The 15,667-nt window shown below is 38.9% G+C and overlaps 1 protein-coding gene across 1 annotated transcript in view; it reads left to right on the top strand.

Annotated features, from left to right (window-relative positions):
* Positions 1-15,667, top strand: part of Pi4KIIIalpha (phosphatidylinositol 4-kinase III alpha) — a 192,915-nt gene that overhangs the window by 42,021 nt on the left and 135,227 nt on the right. The window contains exons 7-8 of the mRNA XM_089086118.1: positions 4,137-4,276; positions 14,761-15,046. Of these exons, the coding sequence (XP_088942244.1) occupies positions 4,137-4,276; positions 14,761-15,046 (426 nt within the window). The remainder of the gene's footprint in view (positions 1-4,136; positions 4,277-14,760; positions 15,047-15,667) is intronic.

Below are 15,667 nucleotides of genomic sequence, written 5' to 3'. Positions count from 1 at the left end.
CTTTAACGTTGTCCGATTGGGCTGAAATTTAGAGGTTAAGCTTTCCTAGGGCCCGGGAGCTTATCCTCGAAATTTCAGCTCAATCCGATCACTCCTTCCCTGTTTATAGCCAAATATAGCCACTTAAAGTTCAAATTTTTTTTCTTAGCCACGCCTACAGGCCACAGTTGGCAACTGATCCGGGTGAATGAGGACTCATTCGAAGCAGAATTCGACCTGTTAGGGCCTTTTGATATTTTCAGGTCTAAAAAATTATCCCCCGAATTTACATTTACGAAAAACCTCGTTTTCCTATAAGAACCCGCTATAAGCGGGCTCTTATCGTTTTCCTATAAGAGCCCGCGAAAACGCGGGCTCGTTTTCCTATAAGAGCCCGCAAGCGATTTCCGGTCGTAGCGGTCGCAGAGAGACAGCGATAATCGCATTTTGTAAATCTTAAAACGAACAGAAATTATTCCGTATATGAAAGGGGTTGTGCCCTCCTCAACGCCTCGCTCTTTACGCTAAAGTTTGACTTTCTCACAACTCTTTTTTTTAAACAATAAAACTTTAGCGTAAAGAGCGAGGCGTTGAGGAGGGCACAGCCCCTTTCATATACGGAATAATTTCTGGTCGTTTTAAGATTTAATGTCGCTCCTTACTTTCAGTTTAAAAAACCTATTTTTTTTAATTAAAAGGCTGCGAAAGTGGGGGGTTTGGGGGGCGGTAGCCCCCCAACTGTGCCTCCTAATCCCTTTACGTTTTAAGGTTCGACCTTGTAACTCAGCCTCTTTAACTCTTTAGAAAACGTAGTTTTTTTCAAATAATATTAGTAAGAGGACACTTTGGTGCTACCTATACAAAAAGAGGTTTTTCTTATTGATAAAAGTGGGGGCTGTAAGTTTCCTAGATATGGTTGTCGGCAATGGTGATTTAATGGTATACTTTTTTGTTTCGATCTGACGCTATTTTTGGAGCGTTTCTGTTTTTCTGTTTTCTGATTCGCTGTTTTCGGTTTTGCAACAAGCTTTTACTATTAAGACTAATCAAATAATTGTAACCATTCATGAATCAGCTAGAAATGGAAATGTTTTGTCACTATACATCTTTTTTAACGTGTTAAAAATTTGGGTTTCTATTGACCGTCTTTATGTTTGTTCTTTACTAGGCAACATTTAACACTGCTACCATGATAGGACTTCTTTTACTGTGAAAATGCTCTCTAGTGTCCACTTTTAATCCGGTTTTTTGGGATTTTTTGGCGGAAAATACGCCAAGTATCAGTTAAAAAACTGTTGAAACAAATTTAGGTCCTTTTCCAAGAAAAAGTCTAAGTAATATCCTAATTCTTACTCGGTGATTGGGTAGCTCTGAGAGTAATGAATCACATGATATAAATATCTTGCCTCCTTTGGGTGTAGGTTCTTTACTGAACAGTCTCTAGTGTAGATTGGCCGAGGAAAATAATTGAACAGTAAAAAAAGCAAAAAAAAAAAAAAATGCTCCCCAAAAAAAAAACAAACATAAAAAAAAAAAAAAAAAAAATAAAAAAGTTAAAAAAAAGAATATTTAAAAAACAAAACCGTAAGAACAAAATATAATATAAAAAGATTCCTCTTATAAAATAGGGAAATAAGATAGGTGTATATTCAAGGGTATCTACAAGATGATTACGGCCTTTACAAGAATACAAATAGCGCCGATTTTAATTCATGTTAATCATAATACCCCTGTTCATCCACCCGAAATTCTATTAATAAAACTGTTATTTAAAATGTTTTTCATAAAACTACTGTTGATAAATAACATTACTCAAAAATTTTGTGCTAAATTACAATTAAAATCCAGTATTTTGGTTCTTCAGCAGAAAAACAAAACAAAAAATTGTGCTAAAAATTAATAAAAAAGAAGATTCTTAAGCAGAAAATTGTATTTTGGAGGGTGCAGTGGCTCACTTGGAACCTCCTTTGGGGCTGATTGAGAATCCTTTTATTCATTTAGTAAATGAGGCTTAAAAAGGTTTCAAGATAAATTTTAGCTAGCATTGAATGAACTACAGACTCAAGACTAAATTTTCAAATTTTGATTAAGCATAAAGGTAATGCACCAGCTACTAGCAGCTAAAACACGATTCGACTTAAAATAAAGGTAGCTAATATTCAATAAATGTTGTGTACCACCGTCAAGCACCGACACTGCAAATTTAGAAACTTCTACACAACTTCTACACAAACAATAGTAACTTAAAATAGATGTAATTACTGAACCACTTATCAACACCCACAAAAGCTTAATTTAAGGGTGGGCATAATTAGTATTCTTTTTTAGCTTTTGAAGATCGTAGACGTGTGGAAATAATGTGCACATTATGCCTGAGCAAAGATTTTAAATTTGTAAAAACTGTGACTCTCAAATTATGAAATTCGTTTAGCAAAACCGCCAAAGAGCATAAAAATTCGTATTCGATGAGCCTAATTCTTTGTCTTCCAGAAATACAGTATTGAAAATAATAAGTTTTATTGAGTCAAACTCTAAAATTTAAAATCGTCAACACAAGGAACTTTCAAGCGAGTGTTAATCCAGAAAGAATCCTTAAGTCGAAACCTGGTGTAAAAGAAGGCTTTGTAAAGGAAATAGGGCCGTTTTTAGCTAGAAAGACGTTACACCTTTCCAGCATGTTAGGCTTCACTAAGAAACGCTAAAGAAAACTAAAGGGCTAGACAGATCTAGACTTTTCTTATAACATTTTAAGAGCGTACACGTGCGAGTGATAAGCTGGCTTTTTAACAGAAACTGCAGCGTGCCCTTGGCAAGTTATTCTTAGATTTTTCTAAAACATGGCCAATCAATAGAGACAATCAGCTTGGTCAAGCCATCATGCAGCATATTAAGTGAGCTAGTGAGGGATTGCACAAATATCAAATTTAAAATATTTAATTAAACATAATGAGACAATTCCTCAAGCTTGAAAGTCAGCCTAAAACGCTTAAAATGAATGTTAACCTAGAATAAAATAAATAAATACTTTTTATTGCCATAATACGGCTAGTAATGCTCGTCACACGACAAGAATATATAACACGCAATATAATAATAAATTAATAAAAAAATAAATAAGTAATAATAAATGAAATAAAATTGATTTTCAAAACTTTGCAGAGCATTTTCAGGAAGTTCATCGTTGTATTGCTGGCAAACAGGTAACATGTACACGTAAGTATCCTGGTAACAGGTATAAGAACAGTAAGATAGTGTCGGTGAAGCAAGGTAGCAGTCCGGTTTCAGGCGCATTATCTTATATAAGAAAGTTATTTTTAGATAAATTGATCTTTTTTTACCTGGATTTTTTTAGACTTTTTTTTTTTAAATTTAGAAAGAATGCTTTCTACGGCTTTCCTATCTCGGGAATGGCTTGGGGTGATCAGATTGTAACTGTCGGCTATTATTGGGGAAAGGTGGAGGAAAAGGTTGAAAGGTGAAAGATGAAAAAGGTCAAGGAGAATTCGGTTTTTATGCTGGGGAGGGGAAGGAGCGAACAGCCTAAGAATGGCAGTGAGGATTAAGTTGAAACTTTCAGAGTGTTGGCAGGTCAGGTGGACCTGAGTTCTTCACTTGGGGGAGAGGGCAGAAGGGAAATCTTGAAATATTTTGTAACCCAATTAACTTTTTTTTGGCAGTGGAGGGGGTTAAGGGTGTTTTTACCTGCATTTTTGAGAGCAATTTACTAGTCAGAGAAACATAGGAATTTCGAAATGAGTATTAACCTAAAATCATAGTCAGGGCTTAGTTGGCATGTCAAAGAGACAAAGTGTTACAGCTTTACCGAATAAAAAAAAAAAAAAAATATTACCAATGGGTCACAAAACTAGCAAGGGCAACAAAACAAGCAAGTTTACAAAATCGAATTTATAACTTACAGCAACATTTTTCATCCTTACTGGACCAAGAAAAACAAAAATCTTGGTCAAACTGTACGAGATGTTTATTTATTTTATTTTAAACAAAAACGGAATAAGCCATAGGCTTCTCTCGTTAATATGTTAATATGTGAGAAAAAGCGTAAGAATTTCAAGACCTGACGGTGGTTCCCGACCACTATATTGTTCCAGTATCTTATATAACACTATTATTTGTAGATAATTAGCCCTTCTTTTTAGACTTGCCTGCAAGCTTTCTAAAGAATGTTTACCAATTTGTGGGTGATTTGTTCAAAAGTGGATCCGCCGAGCTTAGTCGAGAAAACCGTTGTGATGGTGAAGCAAAATCTCCCGTGGATCGGTACAAGTTAAACGTCCAAGTAAGCAACCATTTATATTCCGTTTTTATTCCAATTTTCATTTCATTTTATTACAGTTTTATTCCATGAAAAATAGTGTTTATGAATGATTTTCAGCGTTTATTGGAAAATTAAAGTGACATCTTAAAAATAAATTATACTTCAGTTTTTCTAGAGTTTTGCAAAGTGCTGCTTAGTGAAAAATTCTGCTCAAATAGTTTTGATTCTAGTTCTTATTCAAAATTTTTTTCCATGATGATTAGTGTTTATGATAGATTTAAGTGTTTATTGGACAAGTAATTAGGACCGTATCCGGGATTTTTGTTCCGTAAGGGGGGGGGGGGTAAGTTTTTTATCTGCATTTTAAAGACCAATTTACGAGTCGGATACTTTTTGTTTTTTTGTAGAATTAGTCTTTTCACCTGCATTTTACGACCAGTTTACGAGCCGAAGAAATAGTTGGGGGGGGGGGGTCAAACTCAGTTCTTCCCCTGGATACGTCCCTGGCTTTATTCCTAATTTTGCTTGTGCAGTTGAAGATTTTAAATATTGTTTTTACTTATTTTCAACAGATTTTTGCGTTTTGAAGTTTTTATTTTAAATAAATGTGTAAATCAATTTCCATATGACAAATAAATGTCCAGGGTTGAGTGTACCGGTTAGCAACAATTTTTATTCGAGAGTAAGTATTGGTTTTAAGAGATAATTTACAATTAAAATGACAATTTTGAAATGAATTGTATTTCATTTTTGCTGAAATTTCACTGAGCATTTAATTAAAACAAGTTTGAATTAATTTCCAATGAATTTTTTGTTTAAACTTAAGATTTTTATTTAATTACTTGCGCAACCCTATTTATGTGCCTCGATTCATTGTCTAAGATTTAGTGTTTGATTTTTATTCCAATGTGAATAGCGATTTAAGTGTTTATTTGACAAAATAACAATTTTAAAATGAGTTGTGTCTCATTCTTGCCGAAATTTTGCTTAGTTCAGCTTTAAGAGAAGTTCTGCTCAAATAATTCTGTTTCTAATTTTGCTTACGCACTTGAAGACTGCTGGATTTAATGGATTTTTCATGAATTTTGGTCTTTCCATTAGGAATTTTTATTTTAAACACTTACTATTTGGTGCCTTATGCTCATTTTTGGCTAATTTTCAACTGACGTTCACTTTTTTTGTTTTGTGGTATTTTGTGCCGGCTACTACCTAAACTGCTTAACTGCATATGAAGCTCTTTTTCATTAAAAATTGGGTTCCCATTTTTCCATTTTTCCCCATAACACATATGGTTCTATAAATTTCTGCTTAATTATTTGAAATAATAAGATTTTATTTTCACTGTCCCTGGCACTTTCAGAAAGCCTTCTCTAATAAGAAAAGAAATCCTAGGGTAGTTAAGTCCCATTTTAGTAGCGTCAAATGATGAAGAACTTTCTAAGGATAATTTTAGGTACCCATTAGAATGACTAAATGAAGCAAGAACCTGTTCAAAAAATGTCGTCTCGTCTCATGGTCTTGATCTCTACTCAAAGAAAGATTGAGACAATTAGGTCCCATTGTAAGAATGGAGGACAATAGAGTGCCAATAGTTGTACTCGTAGCTTTCTAACCCAGGGCCGTACCCACAATTTTTATATGTTTGGGGATGGGAAGAGATTATAAGAACAGATTGAAAGAAAGTGGTATTTCAAAGGGTGAAAATTTGAATGGAGTGCAGCGGATGAGCAGTATTTGCAGCGAATATTCTTTTCATCATGTATCTTCTTTTCTGTAATTTTTTTTTCTATATATGTTCTTTATTATCATTTAAAAATTTCGAGTGTTGGTCAGCTACAGGATCTCCAATTATTAACGCTGGTGCAGTAATGTTTGAATGGTGTTGCGCCAGCCTATTTCGTGGATATAATTTTTACTAATTCTGATTACCATTCTTATCATACTATGAATACGGATAAGCTAGCATATAAGGGCTATAAAAATGGGCTTCATGTCCTTCAGAATCGAACACTTTCAATTTGTGCCAAAATGTTGCTATAAATGTCAGTCGCTTGACCATATTGCAAAGGACTGTACTGAATCCGAACCAAAATGTGCTGTCTGTACTTATAAACTACGAAACGTCAAAGAGTAGCCCATGCTCTGCCAATTTTGTGAAATGTGCCAGGTGCGGTGGAGATCACCCTGCATTTAGCCTTCGTTGTTCTGCTCTAAAAGCGATCGTCAAAGCAAGTAAATAATGGCGGCAAGTTTATCGATATTCTCGTAACATATAAGGGCACAGCTCGGCTAAGTTACAATTCCTTTTTGACTGTATCTTGAAGCTTGGCATTGTATGCGTCCAAGAACACCTACTTACGAGTGAAAATATAAATATCTTTCATCGAGTGCCAAATAAGACCTACCTATTTCACCCTGCCACGTGGTCCTCGGCAATGGGTCGTCCAAGTGGAGGCCTTGCTGTCATTGCCAGTAATTATCTGAACGGGTCGTTGCTTGATGCCTGTGAGTTTTTTTATGGCTGTGGAGTTTGCCTGTACACAAAGCCTTGTTCTCGTGAATGTTTATTTGCCAACAAACTACAGAAACCAACACTGGTTTTGCCGAAACCAACACTGAAGCCAAATTCAGCCGAGCTTGTTCGCATCTTAGCAGATTCTTTGCGAAGCTTCAGAGCAACAAGATAGTAACATGTGGGGACTTTAATTGTAGCCCACAAAATGATAGACTTGTTTCCATACTTCAACCTAGTCTTCCCCTGTCTTATACTCACGTGCATTAAGACAATCAGTTTACGTTCATTCTACAAGCATTAGGCTCAACTTCTGACATAGACTATTTCTTTGTGAATTTCGACACAAGAGGTAGCTCAGCGGTTATCGACGATGAAGCTACATGTAGTAATCACCTCGGAATCCAGCTGTCAGTTCCGTTCCAGACTCTATTCCCTAGTCATCCTGAACACAAGTGGCGCAAAAGACACGAATGGAAAAAATTTAACTCCGCCATATACCAAAGTTACCTGGACTTTATACTATGTAGGAGAAAAGGGCCATTTCGATTACTAGCATTTGAGTGAGAAAAAGATCGTGTAGCCCTCAATATTTTCTGTACCGAAACAGTCTATGCGTATATGCTGAGGTAAATTCAGTACCGTTTCCCCGTGTTCGTATTGGCACGCGCAAAAGAGATTGGGACAATCCTTGTGTGAAGCGTGCGAAATGCAAGGCCAAATTATGGTATCGACTTTGGCGCGATTGCGATAGACCCCGTAGTGGACCTTTGTTACGTGATTTCCGAGATGCTAAAAATGATTACAAAGTGTTGTGGACGAGACTCGTGCTTAAAATGTTGAAAAGGCTTCCCGTGAAGTTAGAGACAATCCGATAAAATTGTGGCGCATTTTAAATCAGTCATCCCCACTCCCTATGAAATAGGGCCATCTAATTTCAGAGAGTGATTGGGTTAGCCATTGCAACCAAATTTTGGGTAATCGTGACGAGTCCCTTAATGCCAAATCTGAAGCAAAATTTGCGACAAGTTCTTAATTCATCTAAACTTAACCGATCAACCGTAAATATTAAAGCTTCTGATATTTACATTGGAGTTAAACGCCTGAAGTATGGGAAAACGTGTGGTACTGACGGGATAGGTTCTGACCATCTGAAACTTAGCTCACCATTGCTTTGTGAGTATCTGTCTCTTTTGTTCTTAATGTGCCTTAATTTAGGGATGATAGCTAATGTGTTTTGCTCTGGTAAAACAACAAACGTCCCAAAAAAGAGTGGAGATAAGTCCAAATGCTCTTCACACAGGCCAATTATAATGTCTTCCGTGATTAGTAGAGTATTCGAGCGCGTTTTAGTGTCTCATTTGATTAGTAAATATCTGGTTGAAGATAAGGAGTTCGGTTTCCAGGCTTACTGTGGTTGCGCATCTGCTCACCGACTTGTAAGGAAAATATTACGCCATTTCGATTACACCCCTACCTTACTTTACATGTGTAGCGTAGATATCGCAGCCGCGTTCGACTCGGTTTTGTATCAATTTTTACTTGCACTAATTGAGTTCGGTGTTGATACTGGAATTGTGCGTGTTTTAGGGATTGGTATTTACATTTGTTTATCCAGGTTGATTTGGGGCAAGTTTATTAGGATGGGAAACTTAAGGCTCAGCTGTCCAATATGATACCGATAAGCCGAGGTTTACGCCAGGGCTCGGTCCTCAGCCCAGTTATTTTCATCTGCGCCATATATTCGATGACGTGAAATATAGCTGGGAGTCTTTCTCTTGAAGGGCCTAAAGGTAAACCCTACGAAAACGGAGTTTCTTTTATACTCTAGTCATGAGCAGCAACACAATCCTTGTATTCCTACACAATCAGGAGAAGTTATCCGTCGTAGTAACTCGTTGTTACTTCGAGTTTACTACCTTTATAGTAACTCGATTAAATTTTTCAAATTCACTTTATTTTTCCCTTAATATTCTTGTTAACAACAAAAATAACAGCGGAAGTCAAACAATTTAAAAACACTTACAAAATTAAATTATTCAAACTTGATTTATTTACAAGTTTTCTGGGTCACCATTGTAGCGCTTTACGAAGTATGAACCAAATGACTTCAGGTAGCCCTCGGATGAGTGGATCGGCGGTCGTTCCAGCTTTGCTGAGTTTTTCGTTATTTCTCTGAGCCTCGTAGAATGTTGAGTTAGGCGCGCCTCAAAATCCGGAAGTAGATCGCGGTGTGTTTCAGAGTCGAGGACTTTTCGACTGAAGTCCATGACCAGTGTGTGCCTTCTCTCTTTGAGGGACTCCAACTTCAGAACTTTGAGGCTCATCTCATAGTCAACGTAACTAATCCCCAGTATTATTCTGCAGGCCCTTTTCTGCAATCCTTCAATTTTGTCGCTTTGATCTATGGCCAGTGCGCTCTGCCACACTGGGCAGTCATATTCAGTGAGCGGTCTAATGTAGCATTTGTAGCATACAACCATGATCTCAGTTTTCATCCCAAAGCGGCGAAGGTAGGCAAAAGATCTTAGGAGGAAGGCGGTCTTCGAGACGATTGATGATATGTGGGTATTCGATTTCAGATCGGCATCCAGGTGGACACCCAGGATCTTCACCGTTTTTACAGCCTTCGGCCCACCGCGGGTCTGGAACTGGCCGTTTAAGGAAATTAACCCTAAATAGGACTGTTTTTTCCTGGCTGAGTGTAAGTTTCATTTGGTTTGCTTCATCCTCGATTTTTCGCATTACTGTTAGGATTGGGTCTGAGGAGGAGGGTGGAGAGATCGTCAGCGAATTTTTAGCGTTCCATAATTTCGCGCAAAAGTTTGTTGATCACAATAAGGAAGGCTAAAGGGCCTAACTTCGACCCGTGTGCTGCACCGTAGGTTAGCTTCCTGGTGTTTGATGTTTCGCTAGTGGGAAGTTGTGATGTCTGTTTGCGATTCATCAGGAAACTGCCAAAAATTCTGTAGACAATTTGTCTAACTCCAAGGTAAGTTGCTTCGTTAATAACAACTGAGTGGTCGAGTAAATCGAACGCTTTCACGAAGTCCGCGATGATGCAGTCAATATAAGCACCGTCAATCTCCAGATGTTCCAGGATGTCTCTGATGAGGCGGATCAGGTAATGCACAGTACTATGACCTGGACGAAAGCCGTACTGCTGAGGATCAAGATTTTCCCTAATATCTTCGAAAAGCCATTTGAAGACAATTCCTTCCAGGACTTTTGAGAAAATCGATGTCTTTGAGATGGGTCTTAAGTCATTTGCAGATTCGACGAATGATTTTTTCGGTATAGGAATGACCACAGCAGTTTTGAATCGTGTCGGGAAGGTTCCCTCACTCAGGCATTGGTTTACTACGGCAGTAAACGGTACCGCAAGCTCGTTGCTGCATGCTTTGATCAGTTTGATCGGCAGTTCTCTAGGAAATGAGGCCTTGGATGCGTCCAGTTTTAAGAAAGCGGTCTGGATGGTTTCTGCTTCAATGACAGGGATTTCAGTAATGCTTGGAAGGTCGGGAAGTGATGTATGACCAGGGTACTTTGTACAGATATGTAACAAAGTGGTCGTTAATCGCGTTAGCGGTAAGTTTCTCCCCTTTTTCGTTTCTTCGTTCAACGTTTTTCTGCTTTCGGCCAAAAATGTTCTGAACCGTGCTATGAAACTTTTTAGAATCGGAAGATAGAAGCTTCTGTACAGTCAAGCGGCCGTGCTGCTTCCTTGCATACTTTATCTCTCTCACCACTATATTTCGCAACTTGTTGGACTCTGCTCTGTTAGAGTTGTACAAGTTATCCCGCCTTAGGATAAGCTCTTTTATATCTGGCGTGATCCAGGGTTTTATTTACTTTCCTACTAACCGTTTCTTTTCTGGAAAATTCTCTTCGAACATTTTATGAAGTTGGTCGCAGAAGGTCTTTGTCATGTCTTCAGTGGACGGTAGTCTGTGAATATAGGTCCAGTTCTGCAATATTAGCTTTCCCTTAAAGGCTGGGATTTGTTCATCCCTGATCGGTCGATAGGTTACTGTTTGTTTAATTACCTTTCGCCGTGACGAATGCGTCGGTCTCCAGGTCACTGTCGGGTGATCACTTAAGCCAATGCTTGCTGTGATTTCTGGCTCGTTGTAGTACTGTTCGAGGTTAGTGAAGACCATGCCAAGTAGGTTACTGCCGCGGATTAGAGACTTCACCACTTGTTTCAGTGATAGGCTGGACTTTATCCAGGAAGGCTTAATATCATTGAAATTTCCGCATATCACAATTCCGGCAAAGGGATATTTACTCCGAAGGTGGCCGGTAGAGTATTGTAGATAGTTGACTACAGTCTTCCGGAATGGGGCTTTGGGTGGGTAGTAGACGACTCCAAAGATTAGGGATGACAATCCCCTTGGTAGGAAGCGTGGTCTTACCCAGACCCATAGCACTTCGAGTTCTGGGGATTTGGGTATTGGAGGATCGAGTATTCGGCTGGGCGTATCGTTTCGGCAGATAAGACCAACTCCTCCACCGTGGCTGATTTCTTCTTTTTTTCGTCTGCAGACTTCCGAGGTAATATGTATGCTTTGTAGCCATCGAGGCTGAGTACACTGCTATTTGTAAGCCGAGTTTCGGTAAGACAGACCATATCGATCTGTTTACCTCGCATTAAGATGTCCAGTTCCTCGATTTTGTTTGTTATTGACTGGACGTTCGACAGCAATATAGAGGGAAATTCTGGATTCCGCTTTAATCTTGATTTCCTTTTTACAGGATCAGAGGTTTGGGTCCTTACCGCGTGACAGTTACTTGTCTGTGCCGGCGGAGGGACTTTCTTGTAATACGTCATCCAGGACTGATGTTCATTATCACTTGGTAGGTATGAAGGAGCGTTTGCTGTTTGTGGTAGAGTTGAAGTTAGACTTGGAGGTGGTGGGTTCGGGTGGTAAAGGTTGAGTATGGATCGTTGTAACAGGTCGTGTTTTTCTGTTTCTACACCAGCGTTTCTAGCAGAGTGGTGGGAGATACGGTAGGTCGGTAAGTATGGGTGTGATTTGTTCTGGAAGTCCTTTGCTCTTGGTAAATACGATTTGGATGGTGGTGATTGGGTCTTGTGTTTTTCGTACCACTCGTTTTTCTCTCTCCTGGTCCTCCTCTCTTCTGGTTGACGGTTGAGGGTCTTAAGCAGGTCCATGGTTTTGATGATTCTGGTTGGTGGTTGGTGTTTGCTATGCCAGAGAATCCACTGCTGTAGAAAACGCGAGTCCGGAAGTGATTGTAGTTGTTGACTGTCGATGGGTGATGATTCGGGTGCATATGGTTTTTTGAACTTGTTTGTTCCGTGTCCGATCTCATTTTCTGGTGGCTTAGTGCTAGTTTGATTGTGTGACGGGAGTTGCATCGTTGTCCTTTGATGCAACGCACGTTCGCAAACCTTTTAAATTTTTCAGGATGTAGTTTTTTGCATTTAGCTGACTTGGCGTTTTGGCAACCATCTTGAGCGGAGTGATGTTCGCAAACTGGAGGAGTCTCAACGAGATGAGAGAAACGACACTGGTTGACCCATCTGCAGTGACCTTTTTTAAAATAAATGCACTCAGTTTGCGTATTTTGGAATGTTTTGACAGGTTGACTGAGTACAATGACTGATCTGTCTTGTTCTGCTCCCCTCGTGCCTTCTTCAATGTCAGGATTTCTGAGTGGAACTCGGCCTGAGTTGCTGGGTTGTTCTGCTGCTGGTGCTCCTGGAGTCGAACTGACTAATCGCAGGACATTTCGGACAATAATAGTCTCATGAGGATCAGTCATCGTACTCGCATTCTTCTTTTCAGGCTGGACCAATGATCGGTTTTCAAGTTGCGATTGATTGTTCTTTAGAAGCATTTCCGTCATTTCAAGTATTTGTTGCTTGTATACCGTGTTGGAAGCAGAAAGCTGCGCTATCAGCGCCCTTTGATCGAGAATGGTCTGATTCCGCTGCTCAATTCTTCCTGTAAGAGCGTTAATCATTGCAAATTCCAGAGAGTCTTCTGGGTTACGAACGGAGGTATCAACATTAAGACTAGAGCAGTTGAAGCTTGCTATGACCGGGACACCGTTTTTGAAAGGCGGTTCCGCAAGTTGAGTATCGAATTTTGGTGGGTGGTGAATGACGGACGATAAGAGACGGTTTTCGTCCGCTAAAGCCGGTTTCCTTGAACGGGCCTGTAGAACCTCGTAGGGCGTTGTTCCTGCGTCATCCCACAACATCGAACTTGCTGCCAGAGGGGAGGCTCTTGAACATTCAAACGTGTTAGAGTGGGCAAGGTAAGCGTTTTCAGTTTCCCTTCTGTCGCTTTCCACGAACGGGGTCGACGGCCGTAGTATTTCTTTCTCCCAGAAACGGGAAAAACTCGAATCAAAATTTGAATCACTGACAGGAAAGACATTTATCGTCTGATTTGCTTTTGTTAATTTCGTGTGCGGCCGCCTATCAAGTCCGTGAAGGTCAAGCGCTGTGATTAAATTTTCCTCAGTAGATGGTACTAGCGTCGCCTTGGAGAGACAGCACCTCGTTACTGCTGTGCTAGTTTCGAATTTTTCCGACTGCTTTTCTCGTCCATTTTCAAATGCTGAACAATTTGAGAAAGTAGTTACCTTAGTTTGAGTTGTTACACCGGATGTGGGTTGACGCAGGTTTTCAGAATTCAAATTGTCCATTACTGCATCATTAGCGGTGGATATAATTGATTGGCATGTAGGTTGGGTCGCTGCTTTCTTTACACTCCTGGTTTTCCGCACGTCCTTCTTCATAGCAGGAGTTACTCCTTCTGGTTCACCTTTCGGGGAACACACAACACAATTCCATTTAGAATCCGGAATATAACTTTTTGTGAGTCTAATTCCTGCACAAAACGCGTGAGTCCATTCCTTACATTTGCGACATTCCACGGAGTTTGAGGTCACATGTTTGTGGCAAGACACACATAGCCACTTAGGTTTGACTCCTGTTTTCTTCAGGGTAGACTTCGCTGTTGCTGCTTTCGTCATTAAGAGTCAGGTTACTTATGGTCAGCGATGTACGGAGAGGGGGTTTGGCTATGCATCAGATTCGCGCTAGATCCAAGAGGGGGGCTGTCTTGGTTTTTTGATGCACCAATGCCACCTTATTTTTGAAAACAGTGCACAATCGTGGAGCTTATAGAAAGATCTATCACAAAACGCATTGACCTATTGGTCGAACGCATTCAAATCCCCTAACAACACCAGAAGCAAGAGAAGCTTAACTAGCAAGATATCACCGGGAGCAAGGGAAGCGTCGAGACCTACTCACCTTTTCCCTGCAATTTATGGCCAATTAACTGGCAGGTACCAATAAGGCGCTTCCGGCAGGTTCTCTCCCCTCTTCTGCTTGGTCCCAAGCGATCCACGCAGTCCACAGGACTTCACTTATTCAGAAGAAACATATACACAGGTGGGAACAAAGATAGTGCTATATGAAGATAGCACAATAGATGGCCTGGTCGTATATGAAAAAAAAGATGGCGCTGGCGATAATAACCAGAGAGAAAGACCTATACTAAGAATTATAGAAGGTCCCTCAAAAACTACTCAACTAAAAATCTATACTTAGAATTTACAAATCAATATGGAAATAACCTCAAATTAATGCAGAAGCATTATCCCATTAAGGGCAAAGATGCAAACTCAGCTACAATAACTCTGTATATAACATAGATGGCGTTGACATGAAAAAGAATGGAGCTGCAGGGTGAGAGCGAGTTCCGTATGGAGATCATAGTTTAGTTTTTTTTTCTTCATCTTTTTGTTGTCTTTATTTTTGTGTTGTTGATGATGTTAATTATTTAATTAGTTGAGCCATTATGCACAGGCCATTTAACCCTCTAGTAGTGGCTTTGTTTATTTAACTGATTTCATTTTTTTTGGTAATTTGATGAAAATAAATGAATAAATCTATTATTATGGTTCTATATTCTTTTGAGTATTTTCTTTGATATCTATTCTTTTGCAGTTAATTGCAGCTTGTATTGATGCATTGGTCTGGGCAGTTTCAGATGAAGTCTCGGCTGAAAGTCTTGCTATGAAGCTGGTTGAAAGAATACAGACGAAGGCCCAGTTTGAACTTCCATTGCACATGGCATGTCTTGATGCTCTGGGAAAGTTAGCTGATAAATTCCCTAGATGCTCTAACAATTTCATCATTGGGAGCCTCAAAGACTTTTTAATTGCTCCATCATCGATATTAGTGGCTTTGGAACGTCAGGCTGACTCCTTTGGCTCCAGTTTAAGCTCTTCCTGTATGTTTTCTAAAGCTTATTGTGCTTTAATAATCATTTTACGTTGGTATTATAATGGAGTACAAACTGGACAGTTTCAATTAAGGAATCAAACAGTTCGTAGTATTGAAAGGTTTTTTATGGTGACGCTAAATACATAAAAATTATAAAATTTCAATTACTCATCAAAAGTGACAAGCCAGAGAAAATTTGGCTAGTTTTAGAAAAAAGGGAAACACCCCAAAAGGTATGAAATCTTGATGAAAATTACGCTACCAAATTCATTGTATCAGAGAACCCTGGTATAGATGAGAAATTTTTCGAAACTTACTTTTAAAATTTAATGTTTAATGTTTTTAATTTTGTTAAATATTGACGTTACATTCCATATGTTTATCTTAAAACGTTTAAAGATAAAAAAGAAAGAAAAATCCTCTGTCATGATTAGAAAGCTGTGATAAATGGAAAGCTACGAAACTGAAACGGAAAAACTAGATTAGAATATGAAAAAGAATTGATGTTGGTCTTTAATATTTTAACACTAAAATAGTATTTACAGCAATAAATAGAAATTAATAAGTGGTAGGAATTTAAAACTTCTAGCACCACAGAAAATGTTGCTGTAATTAAAATAAGAATGAA

This window comes from Artemia sp. Qi Xiang Cuo, chromosome 3, assembly GCF_049724085.1.
Source record: "Artemia sp. Qi Xiang Cuo chromosome 3, ASM4972408v1, whole genome shotgun sequence".
Lineage (NCBI taxonomy): Eukaryota > Metazoa > Arthropoda > Branchiopoda > Anostraca > Artemiidae > Artemia > Artemia sp. Qi Xiang Cuo.
The sequence above is the reverse complement of the archived record's forward strand: the minus strand, read 5'-3'. Positions and strand labels throughout refer to the sequence as shown.